Raw genomic sequence first — 25,301 nt, forward strand, 5'->3', positions numbered from 1 at the left:
TGGCAATGACTTGGGCAGAAAGTATTCTTGAGCCTGCACAGTCCTTGTCTCATTCTATGAGGTTTGATCACATACTAAAAGTATGTTATATCAGGTCAAATCAAGCATTTAAAATTCTGCAAGTAAAAGAAGTCATGGAAATTTACTAACAAGCCCAAATGAGAACTTCACAATCTGCAAGGTATTATCCAATATATTCAAAGCACTGGTAGTAAGCCTTGTGTATGTGGCAGATTGTACATGATGCAGCTGTTATCAATAATTTTAATTCAGTACTCACAACTTTTATTTTGAGCTGAGATGTAATTCAATTCAAAATTTAAATTGTCTTGGAGAAATTGGTAATATTTATACCTAGTATTAACACATAGTTTACTATATATCTGAATACTTTCTGGAAGCAGCCGAAAAATGTTTGTGCACTGTAATACTTTAGTAATCCTTTAAATGCTGTTACTGAGGAAAGAATGGTTATTTGGTAATCTCTAATACTGTTGCAGTTTGGGTACAATGCAAGAATATTATTGGGTACAATGTAAGAAAAGTACTTACCAGCATAACAACAAATAAAGAGGGTGACATGACAGATTAAATGCTTAAAGGAGATCCATTACTGAATCAAGCTTAAGATTTGGTGAAGATGCCCTGTGCATATGAGAAAATGACAACCCTGTACGCATGAATGATGTTCTTATAATTGAGATGGACATGAGTTGTGGATAGATTTGCTCCCATCATCATTTCACAATATTTACACACATGAGCTCTTCATTTATCATATTGCTAGCAAGAAAGCCCATGACTTGTTCAGCATCATTATCTCATGTACACATTTTATTAGCTGTTACAGTGTGAGAGAAACAAAAACTCTATTCAACTGATCCACTCTATATCAAATTAAGATCTACGGAAGGTTACTTTAGAGTGGTATTCGCTAATTTAATATTTATTTTTAGATTGTGATATTTGCAGTCGATATTTGTTCCCCCTTTGCATTAGATTATCTCCTAGAAAAGGTACAACAGTCTGTGTCTCAAACACTTTTGTCACTATTTTATGGAATCTTGTCTCATGAGACTTTGAAGCTTGAAATGCCACCAGCTCAACAGAAATTGCTGAAAGATGATTTGACCAATTTTGTTCAATCCATTTTTTTGGAATATTGTCTAACACACCTCATATATTCCATGAAGAGAATGAACACTTTGCAGTACTGTTGTAATAGTAATGAAAAGTCCATGACTGTTCGTAAAATGATAACATGATACCATGCACAAAGTAATCGAGTCAGTTGTTTATTGTTTAGTGAGTCAATACAATAAAGATCTCATGTTATTGCATAAATTTAATAAATTATCATATTTTTATTTCATATCATTTACTTTTAAAGTTTCTTTGGGCGCAGATGATTTAGAGTGTAAATTACTGGTAACATTTCAATTTATCTAGTTCATTTTTATCCAAAATATTAACTAAATATTAATTTATGCTTCTGATTTCTGAATTTTCCGAGAACTCTTTGCCTGAACTATTCTAGGAAAGCCACTGACATATCTAGAAGGCCAGTGGAAATCTCTAAGCCACTTCTTTGAGAATATAAGTCCAGTTTCCAAGCACAACATTATTTGTTTATGAAGAAGCAAATTGAACTGGTTGTAAATAAAAGTTTGTGCTACCATCATAAAAAACACACATAGCTAATTTTCTGTTCATTGGTGGGCTTTTGTTGAAGGGAATAGACATGTGCTACACTTTAATAACAGTCACTGCAGTATGTGAGAGAAACTTTCAAAACTATTTTTCTTGGTGACCATTTTCACTGTTCTTTTAAATAGTCCTAAGTTAATGTTCCTTTCAAAAGTTGAAAAAGATTTGCTTACGCTGATGTAACTTCCTATAAATTTGATAACACATAATAGACACAACAGGTGTGCATTCAAAATTTTGGGATATTAAAGAGCAAAAATTGAAAGTATGCTTAATTACAAAATTCACTTAGGTATTGACTTAATACATAGATGCGGCATCATGATGAACTGAGCAGTACTTATACATAGCATTTGGGTAAATATTTTATATTGCTTTCAACTTTACAAAGACCCAATTTAATGGAGAAGTCCTGTGTAATATAATGTCAGCATGGGGAAGCCAACTCAATAACTGATTGTTCCTAACTGATCACACATTATATATGAAACATTTGAGCATCTAAAAACATTAAAATTTACTTTTATTAGCAGGCATTTGAAATTGTAAACTGACTTTTAAAGAAAGTTTCTATAGGGTTTTTTTTTTGGGGGGGGGGGGGGGGAGGAGATTTGAGTGTTTATTGTACTATCTGACTGAGCTGATAAATAGCCACTGATAACATAATGAGCCTTTTCCCTCTGCAGAAAAATCCACACTGTATCAAAATTTCTTGGTAGACTGAAACTGTGTGCCAGACCAGAGCACAGTTTTAATGTACCAGGAAGTTTCAATACAATGCACACTCCAGAGAATGAAAAAGTCATTCTAAAAGCCATCTCCTAGGCCGTGAATAATGTTTCCCCGGAAAATCATACCTCCCAGGAGTGCTAGTCCAACAAGGTATGCAGGAGAACTTCTGCATTGTTTGAAGAGTAGGAGAGAGGTGCTGGTGAAAGTAAAGCTGTGAGGCTGAGTTGTATATTGTGCCTGCAAGTTCAGTCAGTCAGAACATTTCCTGTAAAAGGCAATGTTCCAGGTTCAGCACACAGTTTTATTCTGCCTGGAGGTTTCGTCATCTATTACCTTTATAGTACAACACATATGACTGTATTTTAATTTCATTTTATCAAACAGTTACTGTAATACAAATTCTTTCTTTGTTTTTTAATTATTTTTAAACATGAACACTATTCTACCAATTTTGCAATATTATGAAAAGGATAGTTGCCACTCACTGTATAGTGGAGATACTGAGTCGCACAACAAAATGACTGTCTGAAAGTGAGATTTCGCCCAACAAAACCTTCTTTGAAATTAGACAACGTACACACACTCACGCAAACACTGTGTGTGTGTGTGTCTAATTTTGAAGAAGGGCTTGTAGGCTGGAAGCTCACTTTCTAACAGTCTTTTTGTTGTGCCTATCTGTGACGCAGCATCTCTGCCACATGGTGAGTAGCCACTATTCTTCTCATAATATTGTTACATTCCATCCTGGATTGTCCATTATTTGATTTTACCAATCTTGTGTGTATTAACAGGAGAAAATGAAACTATAAAAGGATAATTAATAAACTAAACTTTTTACGACACTGTATACCATGTTAAACATTGTTAAAGGGAACTTATGAATAAAAAAACTGTATAAAATGATTCCTTGTGCTTCAGATATGTGATTGATGAATAGCTTATACAAAGTTGATTTTGAGACTTATCTTTTTCTTTAGTATGTACTTAATTTGCAAGCAAAAACGTTTTTATATCTGCCTATATACAGATTCATATGGATGTTTTTCAGTACAGTTTCATGTGTATTTGAATTGCAGAGTTCTCCATATTGCATGAGGAAAGAGTCAAGTGAGAAACTTACAGGAAATGCTCAGTTTGAAGGATATGGAATAGACCTAATACATGAGATAGCAAACATACTGTGTTTCAATTACACATTCAAACTAGTACCTGATGGTAGATATGGATCATACAATCCTGAAACTAAGGAATGGGATGGAATGATGAAAGAACTCCTTGATCAGGTAATGAATTGTGTCACACCATTATAATTTTTATTTTCTGTGACAGTCATAGTAATAAAAGTTAATCATGTTTCAGAAAGCTGACTTAGCTATTGCTGATTTGACAATTACATATGACCGAGAGCAAGCTGTGGACTTCACAATGCCATTCATGAATCTTGGTAAGTTATGCTTTTATTTTTGTGCCCCAACCTTTACATATTTAGATCCTTTACTGTCTCCAGACGTAACAAGGCCACCCAAAACATACTATGATGTTATAGCACACTAAAATATTTCAGAAGTTCAACATTTTAACTGCAATTTATTATTGTCTTATGTCAGAGTGAGAAACTGTACTGCATACACAGACCTGACATCTGAAAATGCAGTTTATTCAGAGTTCACTTAATTTGTTTAAGTTGTGCTTTCGTCATTATTAGTTCTTTTCAAAGTAATTGTTCATGTTGCATTTGGTGTGCTCCTCCTTCAGTTCTGACATGGAAGCTGGTGTGCACACAACCACAAATTATTTGGCAGAGTTCCTGTCCAAGCTCATACATACAATGCCTTCATTCATTAGATTCAATCTGTTGCCTGTTTAAGATGCTTGTGTCATTGTAGTACTGGTCATCAAGATATCCCCCCTCCTTTCAATATATGATATGATTCAGTTTTGATCTTGAGTGGTACTTACATTAATGCTCAAAAGTGAAACACATGAATTACTTTTTGAAGCAAATCTTTTGTGTAGTGTTAATATCCTAATTAGAGAGAACTATTTACAAGTGTTATATTATTGCATATGCTTTTAGTGCTCATGCTACATACGAAGTCATAACACCAACTGAAAGTAGTGGTGGAATGGCTTATGAAAAGTAGTAATTATGACCAACTTAGGCTTTATAATTCCTTTCTTCAAAGTAGAGACACACAGATGTAAATGCATTTCTAATGCTGTACCATGATAGGTTACAATTAATTTTGGGGTGTGGGGGAATGGAGTAAGGAAGAGTAGAGGAGAGGAAAATAGAGTCAGTTAGACAAGCAAACATGGTGGAGAGGATGCATGTAATGACAGAGATACAGTAAAGAGGGCCATGAAACATAAAGCATTTATGCACCAGTACAGAAAAAGGTATCTGATCTGATTTTTTTTATTTGGTCCTGTAGATTTAATTTTGTATGAGGAACATATATTTTATGCAGGACTAGTCAAGGAACACTGAGCGAATGCAAGGGATAGTATATATATATATATATATATATATATATATATATATATATATATATATAGAGAGAGAGAGAGAGAGAGAGAGAGAGAGAGAGAGAGAGAGAGAGAGAGAAAGGGGAGGGGGAAGGAGGATAAAAAGCAAAGGAAGAAGATAAACTTAATAAAAGTAGACATTATAAGACAATAATAAGAAAAAACGAAAGAAAGTGGAAACTCCAAAACCAGTAAATGTGAGGGATTGAATCAGAACAAGAGATGAAAGAAGAGATGGAGGATCAGTGATGGAAGGAGAACCAGGGACAGAGGTAGAAAAACTGTGATTTCAGGCCAGGGATCATGTCAAACAGAAGGATTTACTTGAACTGCAGTTCCAAAGAGAGTTCGTTTTTGGGGTGGGGGTTAGTTGAGAAGTAAGTGTTAAAATTAATTGTACTGTAATGAGCAGCAAGCTCATCCACTGGGTCATCAACTTAAGCAGTGACTATTAACGTGAATGGCCTACAGGTTGGCTGTCATCACTACATCAGTGCTCCATAGTGATTTCTACATTTTTAGTAGATGTTTAATTTTTTTGTAATGTGGGGTAGCACTGTATGATGAGGAGAGTCTAATTAGCAGTAGTGTAAGGCTTATCAGGAAAATGAAATTTGTAGTGTATTTGCAAAGTGATTGCTTTTCCAGCCTCCTGAGTGTAAAACATTACCTATGGCAATAAAGTTGCAGACCTACAAGGGAAAAACATGTACTCCAATATGACCACCTAAGCACATCAGGCACGAAATTAGTCATCCTTAGGAAACATCATACTAATACCATGTAACACCATCTCTATCCTTGATAATGACCTCAATTTGGTGAGGAACTGAGTCCACAAGTTTCTTTAGATATGCCCTGTCCTTCCGAAGTCACCAAATTGTAAACAGTAAAGCTACGAAATTGTGGGAATGGTGGTGGATATGTTTCATCTGCTGTTCCATATGTAGTCAGGTATTTTTATGGGATTAAGATCAGGTGATTTAGCAAGCCATTCAAGGTGCTTTAAGGTGTCTTGAGTGTTTGACAAATCAGGAATATATCTGTACAGCCCTCTGAACATGGCCATTGTCATACTGAAAGACAATGACAGTGTTCGAGAATTTTTTCCTGGAAAGAAAAGAAAATGTAGTAGTAGTAAGTAGTAGTAATAGTAATTATATTCATCCATGGAACACATCTACAAAGATATTGGACATATCATGGGTTACAGTTTCAAACTAGATAAAAAATTATGTACCCCCCAGGGGGTCCACAACTCTTTCGTGGATACGTGCGTGGCGAGCACGGGGCCCCGAGCCATTGCAGCCTTCTTTCTCTCCCGGGCTGCATTTCCTTTCCCTTCCCCTCCTTTCCCCTCCATACCCCTTTCCCCTCGCCCTCTCCTCTCCCTCTATTGGTGTCCTTGCTTATGTTGGCCCCCGCTATCCTCCTGGTTCTGTTGGTTTTACACTCTGGCTTTGTTGCGTAATCATCTCCTCCTTTTGGCATTCCTTGGTCCCCCTCTGGGGTTTGACCTCCATTCCAAAATTTCTCTTCCGTAGTGTGAGCCATTTGGGGAAGAGCACCTTACCTAGTGTCTCCGACGTGTGCCCTCCTAGTATATTCCACCTTTTCTTCTACGTCGTTGTCTGATGCTAGGGTGCATAGCCAGCACGGTAGCCAGCCCGTGTGGTGGGGTCGCTATGTACCCTTTTGGTTGAGCCCCCTGAACACACAGGGATCACACTTCTGATACCTGAGCTGTGACCTCCTCATGCATGCCTTGGAGTGGTTGCTCGTCATCCTGGAGCATCGGAACTCCCGGCAATGGCCGCCGTGCCAGACGGCCCTTGCTGTGGCTGGGTGGCGCCCGTGAGGAGAGCCCCTGATCGGAGTGGGTGGTATCAGGGCGGACGCTATGCAGATGAAACGCATAAGGGTCCAAACCTCTGGCCGCTCTTCTGCGGCCGTCTCTCTGCGTGGTACTGATTCCTCAAGTGCTGCTTCTCTTGCCCCTTCGGCCTTCCCTTCTGTGGCTACCCCCTGGGAGGAGGGTCAGGCCCGTCGTCTAGGGGCAAAACCTTTCCCCCGTTATCTAGTTTGCACCAGGACTGATGGAGATACTTTCACCAGTGTCAAACCTTTATTCTTTGTGGAACACATTGAAGACAAGTTCGGCGAAGTGGACTCCCTGAGCAAGATGCGGTCGGGTTCGTTACTGATAAAAACTGCTTCGGCTGCCCAATCTGCGGCCCTTCGTGCCTGTACCCATCTTGGCACAATTCCCGTGTCCATTACCCCTCACCAGTCTCTAAATATGGTACAAGGTGTGATTTTTCACAGAGACCTCATCCTTCAAACTGATGAGGAACTTCGGGACAATCTCGGACGGCGGGGTGTTCACTTTGTTCGGCGTGTTCAGAAGGGTCCTAAAGATAATCGTATTGATACTGGTGCCTTTATCCTGGCCTTTGAAGGGGATACCCTTCCTGAGAAAGTTAAGATTATGGTCTATCGCTGTGATGTGAAGCCGTACATCCCACCTCCTATGCGGTGTTTTAAGTGCTTGCGTTTTGGCCACATGTCTTCTCGCTGTTCCCAGGACCCTCTCTGTGGTGACTGTGGACGTCCACTCCATGAGGGGAGTCCCTGTGTTCCCCCTCCTGTATGTGTAAATTGTCATGGTAGTCATTCTCCACGTTCAGCAGATTGCCCAGTCTATAAGAAAGAAAAAAAGATACAGGAGTATAAGTCTCTTGATCGTTTAAGCTACACAGAGGCCCGTAAGAAATATGCACGATTGCACCCTGTGTCCATGACATCTAGTTACGCCTTGGTTACAGCTTCATCCCTTCCTCCCCCTTCCTTACCCCCGTCCCGGACCCCTCTCCTTCCCCCCCTCCCCTGCGGCTCCCACACCTTCTCCTCTGGGCGCCGCTCCCCCTCCCCAGCCGGAGAAGTGTCCCACTCCTTCGGCGTCTGCCGGTCAAGGGCGCCTCTCCCGGGATGCCCCTTCCCGGCACCTTCCAGGTCAAAGGTCTGCTGCAGCGCGGCGACCGCGAGAGCCGCGGTCTATCGGCCCCCAGGTCGCCCGGTCTCTTTCTGTTCCTGATCTTGCTGCAGCTGGCTCCATTATGCCACACAGCCCTCCTCGATCTCAGCCTGAAAAGAAGAAGAAACATAAGTCCCGGGACAAAGAGCCTCTGGTGTCACCGGAGGTCCCTTCCCCGGTTTCACAACCGGATTCTGACCTGTCGTTTATGGATGTCGCCCCCTCCTTGTCGGTGACGGGTGGGGACCCGGCGGTATGACTGGATTTAGCGTGTTCAGCCCTCATTTAAACCATCGTTCTGTGGTTCTCCAATGGAATTGTAATGGCTACTATCGTCACCTTCCGGAATTGAAATCCCTTCTTTCGTCCTACTCAGCAGCTTGTGTGGTTCTCCAGGAATCTCATTTTACTGATGCTCACTCACCGACCCTCTGTGGGTTCCGTGTTTTCTGTCGAAATCGGGTCGGACCCTTGCGGGCTTCTGGTGGCGTTTGTACGTTGGTCCGTACAGACATTGCTAGCACGTGGATTCCTCTCCACACTACATTGGAAGCAGTTGCTGTTAGGGTCCACTTAGACTCTGCAGTCACAGTATGCAATCTTTATCTCCCTCCTGACAGGACTCTTACACCTGCTGCCTTAACCACCCTTCTTCAGCAACTTCCTCCTCCCTTCCTCCTCCTTGGGGATTTTAATGCTCATCATCCTTTGTGGGGCAGTGCCTTTCCATCTAGACGAGGTCTTCTTATCGACCAATTTATTGCAGACCACGACCTGTGCCTTCTTAATGATGGCTCCCCTACTCATTTCAGTGCTGGTCATGGTACCTTTTCTGCCATTGATCTTTCTCTTTCTTCTCCCTCTCTCCTCCCTTCATTACACTGGTCGCCACACGACGACCTTTGTGATAGTGACCATTTCCCGTTGATTATCACGCTCCCTTCCCGCTCCCCGATGGAGAGGTTACCTCGTTGGTCTTTTCACCGCGCCGATTGGCCTCTATATACTGCACAGGTCGAGTTTTCTCCCTCTTTGTCGGGTTGTATTGATGACGTCCTACGTGACGTGTCTGACGCGATTGTTTGCGCTGCTAACCTTGCTGTCCCGCGCTCATCTGGACAATTTCGTCGTCGGCAAGTCCCGTGGTGGAGTACGGCCATTGCCATTGCCGTCCGTGATCGCCGTCGAGCTTTGCAACACTTTAAGAGGCACCCATCTGTAGCCAGCCTTTCTACCTTTAAGCGCCTTCGCGCTAAAGCCCGTTATTTAATCAAACAGAGCAAGCGGATATGTTGGGAACGATTCGTTTCTTCCCTTGGTTCCACTGTCCCTCTGTCACGGGTATGGGCTACACTTCGCTCTCTCCAAGGTTGCCATCGGCAGTCCACCCTCCCAGGCCTTCACCTCCCAGATGGCATTTGTACGGACCCATTAGTTCTTGCAGAACATCTTGCGACCCATTTTGCAGTGGCATCAGCGTCGGCCTCCTATCCAGCTGCTTTCCTTCATCAAAAACAGCAGGCTGAAGCTGTCACCTTATGTTTCACCACTTGTGAGTCAGAATCTTACAACGAACCTTTCACTGAATGGGAATTTCTTTCTGCTCTATCTGCTTCTCATGATACGGCTCCTGGCCCAGATTCCATTCATAACCAGCTGCTTCAACATCTCAGTGCTCCACAACGGCACCATCTTCTTCGGGTGTTTAACCGTATCTGGCTCCAGGGTGACTTCCCTTCTCAGTGGAGGGATAGCATTGTGGTTCCTGTCCTTAAGCCTGGTCAGAACCCCCTATCTGTTGACAGCTATCGGCCAATTAGTTTGACCAATGTTGGTTGTAAGTTACTTGAACGGCTGGTAGCCCGTCGGCTCACTTGGGTCCTCGAATCTCGGGATCTATTGTCCCCTTACCAGTGTGGCTTTCGAGAGGGACGATCTCCAATCGATCATTTGCTTCGCTTGGAATCCGCAGTTCGGCAGGCTTTTTCCCAGCGCCGCCATTTGGTTGCAGTGTTTTTTGACCTTCGCAAGGCCTATGACACGGCCTGGCGCCATCACATCTTACTAACCCTTCATCAGTGGGGTCTTCGGGGCCCACTCCCGATTTTTATCCGCCAGTTCCTGATCCATCGGTCATTCAGAGTTCGAGTTGGTACTGCTTTTAGTTCTCCACGGACCCAGGAGACGGGCATCCCACAGGGTTCTGTCTTGAGTGTCCTTCTTTTCCTCATTGCTATCGATGGACTTGTGGCCTCTGTCGGTCCCTTGGTCGCCCCTGCCCTGTATGTGGATGATTTCTGCCTTTGGGTTAGTTCCTCCTCGATGCCATCTGCAGAACGGCAGCTCCAGGTGGCTATACGGCGTGCCTCTGCATGGACCCTCTCCCACGGGTTTCAATTCTCTCCTTTAAAATCGCGGGTGGTCCACTTCTGCCGCCGTACTACGGTCCACCCTGATCCAGAGCTCTATCTCGCTGCACAAAGATTGCCTGTGGTTCCACAGTTTCGTTTCCTAGGTCTTCTTTTCGACAACAAGCTCACTTGGCTGCCCCATATCAGACTCCTGAAGGTAGGATGTTTCCGTAAACTCAATGTCCTTCGCTTCCTTGCCCACTCCTCCTGGGGTGCGGACCGTTCCCTCCTCCTCCGTCTTTATCGTGCTCTAGTTCTGTCACGTTTGGACTATGGTTGTCAAGTTTATGGTTCAGCTGCTCCTTCCACGCTGCACGTGCTGGATCCAGTCCACCATCGTGGTCTCCGTTTGGCCACCGGTGCCTTCCCTACTAGCCCTGTTGATAGTCTCCTGGTTGAAGCTGGGATCCCTCCCCTTTCTGTTCGGCGGTCCCAGCTTCTGGTGTCTTATGCCCTTACTATCCGTTCTTCTCCCGCTCATCCTTCCTATTCTATCCTATTCCCAGACCATGGACGTCGCCCGCCTGACTCCCGCCCTCGGGCGGGTTTACCGGTTGGGCTGCGCCTTGCGTCTCTTACCCGTGATTTTCGGCTTCCTTCTTTGTCCTGTCTTCCTCGCTCCCTCCCCTTCACCCCTCCTTGGTTAGTTCCTCGGCCTCGACTTCGGATGGATCTCCGCCGCGGACCGAAAGATTCCATCCCCCCGGTGGTGTTCCGTACCTTTTTCCGCCAAATTTTATGGGAGTTTCGGGATGCTGTTATTTTTTACACTGATGGCTCTAAATCTGCTGATCATGTTGGGTATGCCTTCACGTCCTCTGTTGGAACGGAAAATCATCTGCTGCCACCCACATGTGGGGTGTTTACTGCGGAATTGATGGCAATTTCCCGGGCCCTTACCTTTATTAAACAATCCCAACACAACCGCGTTTTGTTATGTACGGACTCGATGAGTGGCCTTCTTGCTATTGACCGATGTTTTTCGCGCCATCCCTTGGTCTCTGCCATCCATGACCATCTCGCTGATCTTCACCGTGCTGCTTGTTCCATTAACTTCTTATGGGTCCCGGGCCATGTGGGTATCCCGGGTAATGAGCTCGCTGATCGTTTGGCTGGGGGAGCAGTTACTTACCCCCCGTTTTCCGTAACCCCTCCTGCAGCGGATTTACGGCTTCACATCAAATCCCACTTTGCACAGTCATGGGCCAATTCTTGGGAGGCTACTCCACTGTCTAATAAACTTCGTGCCATTAAGGTGAATACAGGCCCATGGCGTTCTTCCTTTAGCCTCTCCCGCAAGGACTTGACCACACTGTGTCGTCTCCGCATTGGCCATACCAGGCTGACCCATGGTTTCCTTTTGCGTGATGAGCCACCCCCGCTATGTGGTTGTGGAGCCTTCCAGTCAGTGGCCCACATTTTGGTTGAATGCCCCCTTCTTTTGGCTCTGCGTGTTAAGTACAGACTCCCACACACTTTACCTTTGATGTTGGCTGACGATTCCCGGATGGTCTCTCTGGTTCTAGGTTTCCTCCGGGAGAGTGGTTTTTATTCTCAGTTTTAAAGTTTTTAATCTCCCTCTGGTGTTGGGGCAGGGCGGTGAGTGTTTGGGTGTCTCCCACTGTAGGCAGTGTTCAGAGATTCCCGATTCACCTCCCTGACCGGAATCCTCTTTTCTTTCCCTTTTACTCTGTTTTTACCCCTTCTTTTTAAGGCTTGGTTAGTTTTTCTATTCCCATACGTACTTTCTGCATTATAGCAGTTGTACCTTTTAAGTCACAGGTGGTCTTGCCTATGCTGTTTCAGCATAGTGTTGGGTTCGTTCTCTTGCCAACTTCCCTCATTTGTTTTTACTAATGACAACGTGACTGCCCTTTTACGTTTCCCCTTTATCCGTTTTATTTTTCTGACTATACTGAGATGTCCCGTTAGCAGAATGGAGTCTATTTGAAACAAGGGACTGATGACCTTGCTGTTTGGTCCCTTTAACCTCAAACAACCAACCAACCAACCAACCAAAAATTATGTATCATTTATACAGGCATTTACGTACTTAAAGCTTTAGTTCGACAAGTGCGGGTCAAGTACCTAACTATGACCGCATAGCAGGAACCATCATAGCATTTACTTGAAGTAATTTAGGAAATCCAAGGAAACATACATCAGAATGGCCAGATGTATATTAAACCCTGAGTCATCCTGAATACCAGGGCAATCTGTTTAAAATAGCACAACCTTATTCAGTTTGTCATTCATCTACAAAACTATCTTGTTTATACATTCTAGCGAAGAATTTGTTCTGTAATGTAAAAAGATAGTGCTGCTCTGTTCACTGATTTCTCAACACCGATTACTGCACACACTACAAATACTATTCATACCCACTATCAGCTGACATGATAATGATAATATTTGTAGAGGTAACAATGAATGCATTACTATCTATTAGTATGTAATCTTACATAATTAGCTCGTGGGGTAAATGAAGTTAACTTGTAAAAAATTAATGCTCCCCACAATATTCATAAGATCTGTTTGAATCCTACACATGTGCATTTAGAAACTGGGGAGGAACCTACCAGTTGTTAAAAATGAGGGTCCCGTGTTACTTTGAGTATTCATGAAAAATTACATGTCACTCAAATGCAGTGAACATTAATAAACTGTTTTCAGATAAGCTGTGAATGTCAACTTAAAAATACAAAATTTCAGATCAGAAAAGCAAGAAATGGTGCACAATTAAAAAATACAAAATTCTATTTATGCTGGTCCATGCCAACACAAATTTACTGCCTTCAGTTGCTTAAAAATTGAGGTACAAAACACATCAACAGCTAAACAGTGCTGTGTTACCCCTAAAACATAAACAAAACAATATGCTTACACACCCTACAGCAATTTATTGTTGTTCTGTTACATCGAAAAATTTATGGCACACACTATTCCAAATAGCACACACAGGTGTGACAGTTGACATTTCACATAATACAGTAACCGAAGCAAGTGTGTATTTAGGTCTTACTTACTAAATATTAACTTCAAAATAGGAGGGTAAGAATTACAAGAAATTAATAGGCATAACCCTAATTGTTGTGTGGCTTATCAGAGTTCAAGTCACATGGGGCTGGGGCACAGGCAGTTATGATCCTCACAGAACACTGATAGTTATCATAACTTCTACTGAACTGAGGTGTGAGATGAGAGGCATGAGGCAGCAGGGTGCTCACCTGATGCAGCTATTCCGCTGCCAGTTAAAAACTTGACACTAGTGTACTGCGAGTAGTAGGTGGGGAGGCATGGCTGGTAATGACACGCAGCAGCAATGGCTGCCATGCCTGTGATGGTTGAAGAGAGTGTGAAGGAGGGGTGGTGGCAACATGTTCTTGAGTGGCATTGCTTATCAAAAATATGACAGGTGTGTGCAAGGCCATGCGTTTTTGCCATGTGGTCCTCTACTTGTAGCATTATGTTCACAGGGGGCTGCAGAATGACTGAAAGCTTTCTTATTTCAACACTGCAGAAGTAACTCTTTTTTTTTTTTTTTTTTTTACTGGTAACTCACTACATAACCATCCTCATTATACCTGTATCTTTTTGCATTTACTGTCAATAACAGCAGAAAGTTACACACATAAATTATAAAGGATCTTTTAATACTAGTGCACTTCATCTTCACATTATTGGTCATATTATAATCCCTAGTATACATAATGTATGCTCATGAGCTTCATGTGTTGTGGTAAATTATCATCCCTTAATACTTGACTACCATTTGCTGCTTTCTGGAGGTAATAGCAGAAAGTAAAACAAAATAAAAAGTTTTATTAGTCATTTTGCACAAAACAGAATATTCGATACAACTTGTTCACTTCACCTTTATCATTAATCATCTTCACATTATTACTTATATTATAAACCTCAGTATTCATTATTTCTATTATATTAACATAGTACATCATTAGGAGATGAGATACTGGCAGAAGTAAAGCTGTGGGTACCGGGCGTGAGTCGTGCTTCGGTAGCTCAGTTGGTAGAGCACTTACTCGCGAAAGGCAAAGGTCCCGAGTTCGAGTCTCGGTCGGGCACACAGTTTTAATCTGCCAGAAAGTTTCAGTCACAGTGGTTTGCAGAATATAGATGTAGATATTTAACAAAGGCCCAACTCTTACCTGTACTCAGAAGATTTCTCTGATGCAAATGATTTGTTTATTATCTAGGTCTGCTCATTTTCCTTCCTCCCCCCCCCCCCCCTCCCCCCCGGTTGGAAATAACATAATTGAAATCATTGAAATTAGTGCATTATTATTTAAAGCTTTGTATCTATTTTAGGGAATTGTTTTGTAATTTCTCTATGATATCTGAAAAATACTCATTCATGAAGTTTGATGGGTGGTGTTCATCCTTTATCACTGTATCGATGTTCCTTACATATTTTTATTGTGCTTTTGTTTCTCTCTCACCATTTCCTGTTTTATCACACCCCAGACTGCTTTGCTTTTATTCTTTGCATTGCATATTTTTGATCATTAGACGACTTTTCTGCAACAGTCAGCACCTTCCTATAATTATTTTTGTACTTGTGGGAAAGGTAACATCTCTGAATCAGTATTACTATTTTTCATCAAACAGAGATACTTAGGGTCTGGGAAGATTTTCTAGTACCTGTTTATAGAAAACATTTCTACTGCTGTAGCCTCTTTTGTAAATGTCATTTCAGAGGTCAGTATAAGTACTATTGAAAATTCAGAAGATTTCTCATCTACATTGGTTTCTCTATACACTTAGTTCTATCGTGAAAAATCTTGCATTTTGATTTCTGATTGAAGTCTTTGGTGTGCTTTCAGTCTGAGGATTTTTTCCATACCTGATTTTTGCATTATTATTCAGCAGAAATTATCTGAATCCAAGATCTTGTACAGTTACACCACACTTGTTCCTATCCATATTTGTGGGCAAATTGTCAATTACTATTGCTGTCATTGTAGTTACTATGTTGCAGTGTTGACCAACAGGGACATGCCAAAACCATGGAAGATGTTTATGCCTCCACACAAAATTACATTAATGTTTGCGGTTGTCACTTTATGTAGAACTTCTGTTAATATGTGTAAAAAAGAAAAAAGAGAAAAAAACATTCTTCTCACTAACTGTGTAGAGACCAGACTAGAAAGAAGAGTCAATTGCCCTCTTGACTGCAACTGTAGCTGCTGAAGCAGGCCACAGGGATGGTTCATGTGACCCTATGGTGTCAGGACCTGGGATCAATGTGTGAGTCACTATATGGCTGTATCACTTGCATACTGCTTACAGCATGTTCTGGCAGGATGTCTAAATACTACTTAGTGTCATCTGATACAGAGATCAGGTTCCTCCTCTTTTTATGCCCATACTTGCGGCACAAGATTGGGGTGGGGGGGGGGGGGGCACATAGCCCACCCCTAACTCTCAGTGAAGGTAAAAAAAGTAGTATAATCAGGTGTTTTCCTTTCAAGAAAATCATGTAAAAGTTGGTGTTACACAGGTGTCCAACAGGTTCAGAACTAGACCTTTTTTATGGCTACTTACAAGCTGCCATTCATCTTGCAAAGTATTAAAAATACTCTGTACCCTCATGTCTTGCACCCCCCATCCATTATAAGATGAAATTAGGACCAATAACTTACACATTACAAAATGATGGTTAGCCTTTTAATTTGAGAATAGTTTCTTTGAGCAGGATTTAATGGTTCAGCCATAAATGTTGTGGGTGTTCTTAATCAATGGCTGATTTGTGTGACAAGATTTATGCTATGTCATGTTGCACAGCTGTAATTGTGAAGCCTAAGAGTTTTCCTGTTACAAAAGTTGTGATAAAAGATTCAGGTTGGAGTTTGGACTTTAATAAGTTGAGACTTATTGCATTCGTTAGTTCATAGTAATCTGGCCCTGTTTTCTCTTAATTGGACTGCAGGAAATGAAGTTTGCATAGCACTGGATTTGAGTATTCCATAGTAATTTGTTTATCCTAAAAAAGACAAATTCCTTTATGATCCTGGCAGTAAATATTTTATCAGTTACCTTCACATGTTGTTGCATAGGATTTATAGCTTTGCAATTTTCAAAACTTTGACTATGATAAACTGACGCTGCAGTGTTCATCTTTGTCACACCAGTTTAGAAGCTGTCACGAATGCAGCTAAGTAAAACATCAATGCAATTAATTTTTTGAAGTCCTACCACCTCTTCAGAAATCCTTTCTCTTCGGTGACAAGGTAAGGTTTAGTTTTCATCAGTGATCTATTGCACTCAGGGAGGTCTTGTGAGGGCCACAGGCCCGTAAATTTCTACTCTGAGGTTTTTTTTTTTTTTATTTGTAGCGTCTCATTTCCAGTTTTCTATTTATCTAGTGCCTTGGGGACAAACTACCAATGCCAGGGTTCTGCTCAGGTGGTACCTATTTCTCTGATATGACATATGACATGTCGGATATAGAGGAATGTTTGATACAAGTGTTGGCTGTGATCAGTGACATAGGAAAAGTGTGAAAAACACCATAAAGAATATGGCAACTGTAACATGATGTTGCTGGCAACTTTTATTTTGTTCAAGTGGGCTAAGCTACAGATCAGTCTGTCTCCACAACCGGTTTTTTGTGCTTGCATGTTCGTTGGGTTCACTAGCTAACAACAAAATTGTGAATATATGCACCAAAAGGTGACATAACAACACCCATTAACATTAAGTCACTGACCAAAGCTGATGACTCATACTGAACATTCCTCTTGATCTGACAGTCTCAGTCTGTCTAATTTCTTGTGAATTGTTGGGGATATGAGTTTGATCATTTCTACAGAAGGTTCCTTATTGAGCTCCTCATGCAGTGTCTGGATGCGCATGTATTGTGAAGCTCTCAGTATCCATCAAAGGACTTTATTTTGGAGTGCTGCATTTGGGTCTTGTTAGTGAGGCCCTGAGGCCCCATAATGTGCTCCCACAAAGGATGTTTGGTTGTACAATTGCCTTGTAGAGACTAATGTTTGTTGAGATGTTGAGTTCCATACTGTGGAATAATGGCATCAGTTCCTTCGCCATGCCAGAAGCTTTAAGTTTTAGGTCTTGCATACATCTATGAAAAAAAGGTGCCAATCCAGTGTCACTCTCAGATACTTGACAGTTGAGCTCCGTGGTACCTCTTGACCTTGAATATTAAGTCTTGCCCTTGGGTATCAGCACCCATGGCTGAAACTGAGCCAGTGAGACTCACTTCACCTGTTGTAAAATGTACTGAGTCTCTTGTCAATGGGAGGCAAACACAAAGGACTAGGGTCTAATAATCATCGGCCGTTGGAATGTGTGGAGAATTATGCTGCTACTTAGGGAAATGGCTGGTATGGGAAGGAACACCAATTGCACTCGGTGTGTATGTGTGTGGGCCTCATTCAACATGTTGAAAAAGACTATCGCAACAGTTATTGTGGGCTCAGTATGTAACCAGCTGCACATTGTGGCACACACTGGGATGGGACACATGATACCTGATGTCTGGTCTTGAGGTCATACTTGGACCATTCTGGTGTCCGGCAGAGAAGCTCAAAAATACCAGCCTCACTCGCATAGTTTCAAAGAAACTCACAACCTGGAGCATTGTCTCCATTGTCTGGGATGACACCAGATGTTATAGTTCGTTCTGAGTTGAACGGAAGTCTTGAACCAGAGATTGCAAAAATTCTCTGACCGTTTAGGCTCTGACTTCCTGCATTTGCTCCATAGGTTTGAGAAGTGTAGGGTCCACCTAAATGGACCAGATGTGCAGAACCTGCTACCCAGGTAGCTGACTGTATGTGGGGTGCACACAAGTCTTTTTTTTTTTTTTAGATTAAGCAACTTTGCATCTGGTCCAGATAATGACAACTGTAGGAGACCCATAAATATTGGTACAAAATCCAAAGAAGTGTCCCCCCACAGGTGATGGTATTAAAATCCTAGTGGTTAACTGCCAAAGCCTTCACAACAAAGTGTCGGAGAATGTTTTTGAGAAAACCTCAGTCCACTAGTGGGTAAATTCCCAATCATACTATAATCATCAGAGATAACTTTAATCATCCAACAATCAACTGGGATAATTACAGTTTTGTGAGGGTCATGACATGACATTGTGTGAAAAATTACTAAATGTCTTCTCTGTGAACTACCTACAAAACATGATTCAGGACGCCACCCATGATGGATAGATATTAGGTCTAATGACAACAAAGAGACCTGACCTCATTGAGGATGTTTACATCGAAACTGGTATCAGTGACCATGAGACAGTTGTAACAACAATAATTACCGAAGCACAAAGGCCAACTGAAATAAGTAGCAATATTTATATGTCCAGTAAACTAGATGAAGGAGCAGTAGTGTCATATCTCAGTGAGGAACTTGATACTTGTAGCTCAGGATAGGAGCACATAGAGCAACAATGATTCAATTTTAAAAGAATACTTGACCAAGCACTGAATAGATATGTACCCAGTAGAACAATGTGTGATGGGAGAGATGCTCCATGATATTCAGTCAATATAAAGAATCTCCAAAAAGTGGGACTACCACATAATAGGTGTAAAACAACGCAGAGAGCTATAGATATAGAGACATGTTGAATGAAATGCATTTGGCTGTGAAGAGAACAATGCATGAAGCCTTCAATGACTTCTTGTTGTTGTTTTTGTTGTGGTCTTCAGTCCTGAGATTGGTTTGATGCAGCTCTCCATGCTACCCTATCCTGTGCAAGATTCTTCATCTCCCAGGACTTACTGCAACCTATATCCTTCTGAATCTGCTTAATGTATTCATCTCTTGGTCTCCCTCTATCATTTTTACCTTCCATGCTGCCCTCCAATGCTAAATTTGTGATCCCTTGATGCCTCAGAACATGTCCTACCAACCAGTCCCTTTTTCTTGTCAAGTTGTGCCACACAACTCCTCTTCTCCCCAATTCTATTCAATACCTCCTCATTAGTTACGTGACCTACCCATCTAATCTTCAGCATTCTTCTGTAGCACCACATTTTGAAAGATTTTATTCTCTTCTTGTCAAAACTATTTATCGTCCATGTTTCACTTCCATACATGGCTACACTCCATACAAATACTTTCAGAAACGACTTCCTGACACTTAAATCTATACTCAATGTTAACAAATTTTTCTTCTTCAGAAATGCTTTCCTTGCCATTGCCAGTCTACATTTTATATCTTCTCTACTTCGACCATCATCAGTTATTTTGCTCCCCAAATAGCAAAACTCCTTTACTACTTTAAGCGTCTCATTTCCTAATCTAATTCCCTCAGCATCACCCGACTTAATTTGACTACATTCCATTATCCTCGTTTTGCTTTTGTTGATGTTCAGCTTAATATCCTTCTTTCAAGACACTGTCCATTCTGTTCAACTGCTCTTTCAATTCCGTTGCTGTCTCTGACAGAATTACAATGCCATCTGCAAACCTCAAAGTTTTTATTTCTTCTCCATGGATTTTAATACCTACTCCGAACTTTTCTAATGTTTCCTTTACTGCTTGCTCAATATACAGATTGAATAACTTCAGGGAAAGGCTACAACCCTGTTTCGCTCCCTGACCAACCACTGCTTCACTTTAATTCCCTTCGGCTCTTATAACTGCCATCTGCTTTCTGTACAAATTGTAAATAGCCTTTCGCTCCCTGTATTTTACTCCTTCCACCTTTAGAATTTGAAAGAGAGTATTCCAGTCAACATTGTCAAAAGCTTTCTGCAAGTCTACAGATGCTAGAAATGTAGGTATGCCTTTCCTTAATCTTTCTTCTAAGATAAGTTGTAAGGTCAGTATTGCCTCATGTGCTCCAATATTTCTACGGAATCCAAACTGATCTTCTACGAGGTCACCTTCTACCAGTTTTTCCATTCGTCTGTAAAGAATTCATGTAAGTATTTTGCAGCTGTGACTTAGTAAACTGATAGTTTGGTAATTTTCACATCTGTCAACACCTGCTTTCTTTGGGATTGGGATTATTATATTCTTCTTGAAGTCTGAGGGTATTTCGCCGGTCTCATACATCTTGCTCACCAGATAGTAGAATTTTGTCAGGACTGGCTCTCCCAAGGCTGTCAGTAGTTCTAATGGAATGTTGTCTACTCCCAGGGCCTTGTTTCGACTCAGGTCTTTCAGCGCTCTGTCAGACTCTTCACGCAGTATCCATATCTCCCATTTCATCTTCATCTGTATTCTCTTCCATTTCCATAATATTGTCCTCAAGTACATCGCCCTTGTATAGGCACTCTATATACTCCTTCCACCTTTCTGCTTTCCCTTCTTTGCTTAGTACTGGGTTTCCATCTGAGCTTTTGATATTCATACAAGTGGTTCTCTTATCTCCAAAGGTCTCTTTAATTTTCCTGTAGACAGTATCTGTCTTACACCTAGTGAGATAAGCCTCTACATCCTTACATTTGTCCTCTAGTCCTCAATGACTTAGCATAAATAATATTGTTGAGAGATCTGTAACAAAACTCAAAACAATTCTGGTCATGTATAACGGCTGTTAGTGATGCTAAAGTTAGTGTCCATTCACTGTCAGTTGAGACAGGAACTGAAATTGAGGTTAAGAAAGCAAAAGCAGAAATGCTTAACTCTGTTTTCAAATATTCCTTTACAAAGGAAAACCCAGGATTATTGCCCCAATTTGATTCGCGTACAACTGAAAATATGAGAGAAATAGATATTAGTCTCAGTGGAATTGAGAAATAGCAGAAATTGTTAAAACTGATCAAAGCTCCAGGGCCCAATGCAAGACCATAGTGAAAAGGGGGGGCAGGGGGTTCAGGGTGTCTGGATACCCCCCCCCCCCCAACCCCCACCCACAAAAAAAATTCACCTAAAGGAAATTATACACAACATAGTTGCTGTGTAGTGAAATTGAAAGGTATTTTAATTTTCAGTTGTACAATGAAAAAGAGATACGCACTATTAGTGGTCATCAAGGTCTACAGTAGATTTAAACTATCTATACATCCATAGTACTATTGGCTATTGCTTACCCCTATTTTAGCCAAGACCAGTTGTTGTTATTGTTTGAGCTCAGTTATTGTTATGCAAATCAGTTCAGTTCTTACTTACAGCTGAATTTAATGTAAGTGCTACCACTTATTGTTTCTGTGCTGTGTGTTTTGTTGTGATAGTTTTTTAATTATGGATAAGATTGTAGCAAGAAAGAACACGAAAATAGATTTTGATTCATCTACTAGCAATATGGTAAGCTAAAAATTTGTACACAGTAATATAATAGCCTAATTACATATCTATAGCAGTTTAATGTTAGCACTGGTTTCATTCTTTGGAGGGTGGTAGAACTTTGGGGTGAAATATTTGAGTATTTCACAAGGCAGCAGAGAAGCAAACATCATTAGAAATGACAAATTAAAATCAGTGCATAAAAATACACTTGGATTTGTCTGTGTCACCCAAAAAGCACAGTAATTAAAAATATTGCCCAAACAGTGATGGTTGCATTTCTTTAAGAAACAAAATTACCCAATATTCTATTAGTAGCCCAATCTGGTCACCCGAGCGGTCCTCAATTGTGAAAACCAACCCCCATATGGAAAAATGAAAAGGGGTTTGTGGAAAGTGGAAGAAGTATGGGATGACACCAGATTTTATAGTTCGTTCGTTCCTAAAAGATTTTTTTCAGCGGACTGCTTGAATTCATCAGATCTGACTGCACTCTGCATTCCTCCTTTCCCCTTTTGTCCAAAATCTACTTATGCTCTTGTAATACAGTAAGAACTGAGGCCAGCAGTTACCTGCACAATTAAATCTTAAAATATGCAGGCATTCATGCATCATCAAATGACAAAATGTGCACAGTTAAAGGAAAAACATGCAATCTTTTGTTGTTATGCATTTTATTTTATTTTAAAACAATGTACAACAATCTGTTTTTCCAAATTCTCCACCGACTTGGGGTAATTCTACTTGTTAGCATGCTGAGCTAGCAATCCCTGGATTCAGGCGGAGAGTGGGTTGAATCCATCTGCCAGCAATCTTAAAAATGCTCTACTGTGGTTTCTTGTTTTCAATTTAGGCAAACGCCAGGGTTTTCCATTTTCAGTTTAGGCAAATGCTAGAGTTGATCCATACAATAGGCCACCACCAATTTCTTACAAATACCTTTCTTTCGTGAAAGATTCCAATTCCTTTAAAGATACTGCCCCTTTGCTTAAATGAAAAGAGCTACCTTGAGGGTAAATCATCTCTTCGGAGACCCCTGGCACTAAAAGCCATATGATAAATAAATAATAATCCAAATTCTCCACATTTAGGCTCATGCATTTGTCTGCCAGGACATTCTTTAATGCAGAAAATAATCTTTCTTACATTGCAGGAAGTGAGAGATACATACCTAAATGAGGAAAGCTGGGAAAGCGTAAGACTGAATAATTACAGATCCTGTGCATTACTGCAACCAAAAATTGTGCTAACTTCTCTGTCAAACAGAGATCTCTTTATTCCAGAAGCCCTGTTAGTAATAATCACACATCCAAAAAATTAGCGCTCGTCCATTTCTGATCACTTCCTCAGCTCATATCCAGACTGAAAGAAGAGAAGTGTAAAATGACATTGGAGCATGAAGGGAGATTGATGAATGATTGCCCTGTACCTATGTACAGGAGGGGTAGCAGAAGTGACCCATAAAATTATTGACCAATACCCTTGACATCCATTTGTTGTACATTCTTAGAATATATTATCAGCTGAAATGTAATGGGGTATCTCGAACAGAATGGCCTCCTCCATGACAACCAGCATGCATTCTGAAAACCTAGATAATATGAGACCCAACTCTCACTTTTCTCACATGACATACTGGCAGGCACGATTCAAGGCAGTCCGGTAAATGCAATATTCCTGAGTTTCCAAAACACATTTGATCGAGTATCATATCTATGACTATTCTCAAAAGTATAATTATATGGGGTATCAAGCAAAATTTGTGACTGAATTGAGCATCTTTTGGTAGGAAGGCCACAGTAAGTTATCTTAGACAGAAAGTCATTGACAGTCATAAAAAGTAACTTTGGGTGTGCCTCAGAGAAGTGAGTTAGGACTCTTGTTATTCATGTTGTATATTAATGACTTGCAGGCAATATTAATAATAACCTCAGTCTTTTTGCAGATGATGCAGTTATCGGTAATGAAGTACTGTCTGAAAGTAGGTGTACAAATATTCAGTGAGACCTTTATTAGATTTCAAAGTGGTGCAAAGATTGGTAACTAGCTTTAAATGGGCATAAATGTAGAATTGTGCAGTTCACAAAATAAAAAAATAATATCCTATGATTATAATGCCAGTGAGTCACAATTGGAATCAGTGAACTCATACACTTAAGTGGATGTAACAATTTCTAGGGATATGAAATGGAATGAGCATATAGTCTATCATAGGTGAAGCAGGTGGCAGACTTCTGTTCATTGGTAGAACACAAAAGAAGTGCAGTGAGTCTTTAAAGGAGATGGTATGCAAAACAGCCATGTGACCCACTTTAGAATATTGTTCACATGTGTGCGACACATACCAACTAGAACTAATAGGGATTATTGAATGGATACAAAGAAGGGCAGCACAAGTGGTTTGTTCAACCCATGGGAGAGTGTCACAAAGATGCTGAAAGAACTGATCTGGCAGGTGCTTGGAGATACACACAAACTATGATGTGAATATGTACTTAGAAATTTTCTACAACAAACTTTAACTGCTGAATCGAGGAATATATTACAACCTCCTGCGAGCTAACCTCCCGTAGGTGTTCAGGCTCACATGTGACCCCTCTTTGTCGAAATTTCTTGGCTCAAACTCGTCTAGGGGTTGAACTGCACGTGTCGCATTACACGTCCTAAATTAGAAATTTGTGACTCTATGGTTAAATTTTATGGCTGATGGCAAGTTTGTGAAATTGTATAAAATATACAAACTTAATATAACATATAACAACAGTAATAACACTATTGGGAGCTATATTAACAACCCATAAATGATGTAGGCCAAACAGTTGCAATTTGGTTAGAATAATGTTTATTCAGAAAGCAAACTAATAGCGAAAGTGGTCATATTTAAATTACTATTACACTTGAGCGCATATCCATTTGACACAGTTTGATCATTCACAATTTCATTGTGAATTACTAGTCCAACACTCCATCTCGTAAAGTATGCAAAAGTTAGAGTTCACACAATACGAAATTTTCTAGGTCGTTTCACTTCTTAGCTACCTAAAGACTGACTGTCCGCTTCCACATCTCCACCAGCACTGTCCCTCTTCCTGTTCCTGGCCGCATTTCCCACGCACCCAACATCCTCACTCAACTGACTAATGCAGTTCCCTTTCCTGAAGCTGTCCATCTGATTGACTGCAGCTTATTCTATATTATTTTACATCTTAATATATTTAAATAATCAAAGCTTTACCACCTTCATGTTCTAAATAAAGTAACAATAATATCCATTATATAATAAATGTTACATTCTTTTACATAAAACCAATACAATTTCCTTCTTAACTTTGAATGTCACGGCCAGTAACCTTGCACCAGTGTGATTTCTGATATATAAATAAAAAACAAAAGTAATGATTATGCACTAAACTTGACAACAAATATTCTATTACCTAGTGATTCAATAAGTTGTCATGCTGTCATCGTTCAATGTGTTTTGTGTGGAGGAAATGATGATCTGATGCTTAACTGAAAACTTAAATTTACTATATCTTTTAAACAAATAAAGTTACACAGTTGATATTTACAACATTTGTCATTTTAATTATGCGCTTCTGTATGAAATATTGATTGTTACAATCGACTAAAGTGTTCATATTTTAGCATTCAGGTCT

At 40.7% G+C, this 25,301-nt stretch overlaps 1 protein-coding gene across 2 annotated transcripts in view; it reads left to right on the top strand.

Moving 5' to 3' along the window:
• The window catches only part of LOC124721774 (glutamate receptor ionotropic, kainate 2), a 203,662-nt gene that overhangs the window by 116,575 nt on the left and 61,786 nt on the right, over positions 1 to 25,301 (top strand). For both annotated transcript variants that reach the window (XM_047246884.1, XM_047246885.1), the window contains exons 10-11: positions 3,516 to 3,722; positions 3,799 to 3,883. In XM_047246884.1, the coding sequence (XP_047102840.1) occupies positions 3,516 to 3,722; positions 3,799 to 3,883 (292 nt within the window). The remainder of the gene's footprint in view (positions 1 to 3,515; positions 3,723 to 3,798; positions 3,884 to 25,301) is intronic.

Source organism: Schistocerca piceifrons, chromosome X (genome assembly GCF_021461385.2).
Source record: "Schistocerca piceifrons isolate TAMUIC-IGC-003096 chromosome X, iqSchPice1.1, whole genome shotgun sequence".
Classification (NCBI taxonomy): domain Eukaryota; kingdom Metazoa; phylum Arthropoda; class Insecta; order Orthoptera; family Acrididae; genus Schistocerca; species Schistocerca piceifrons.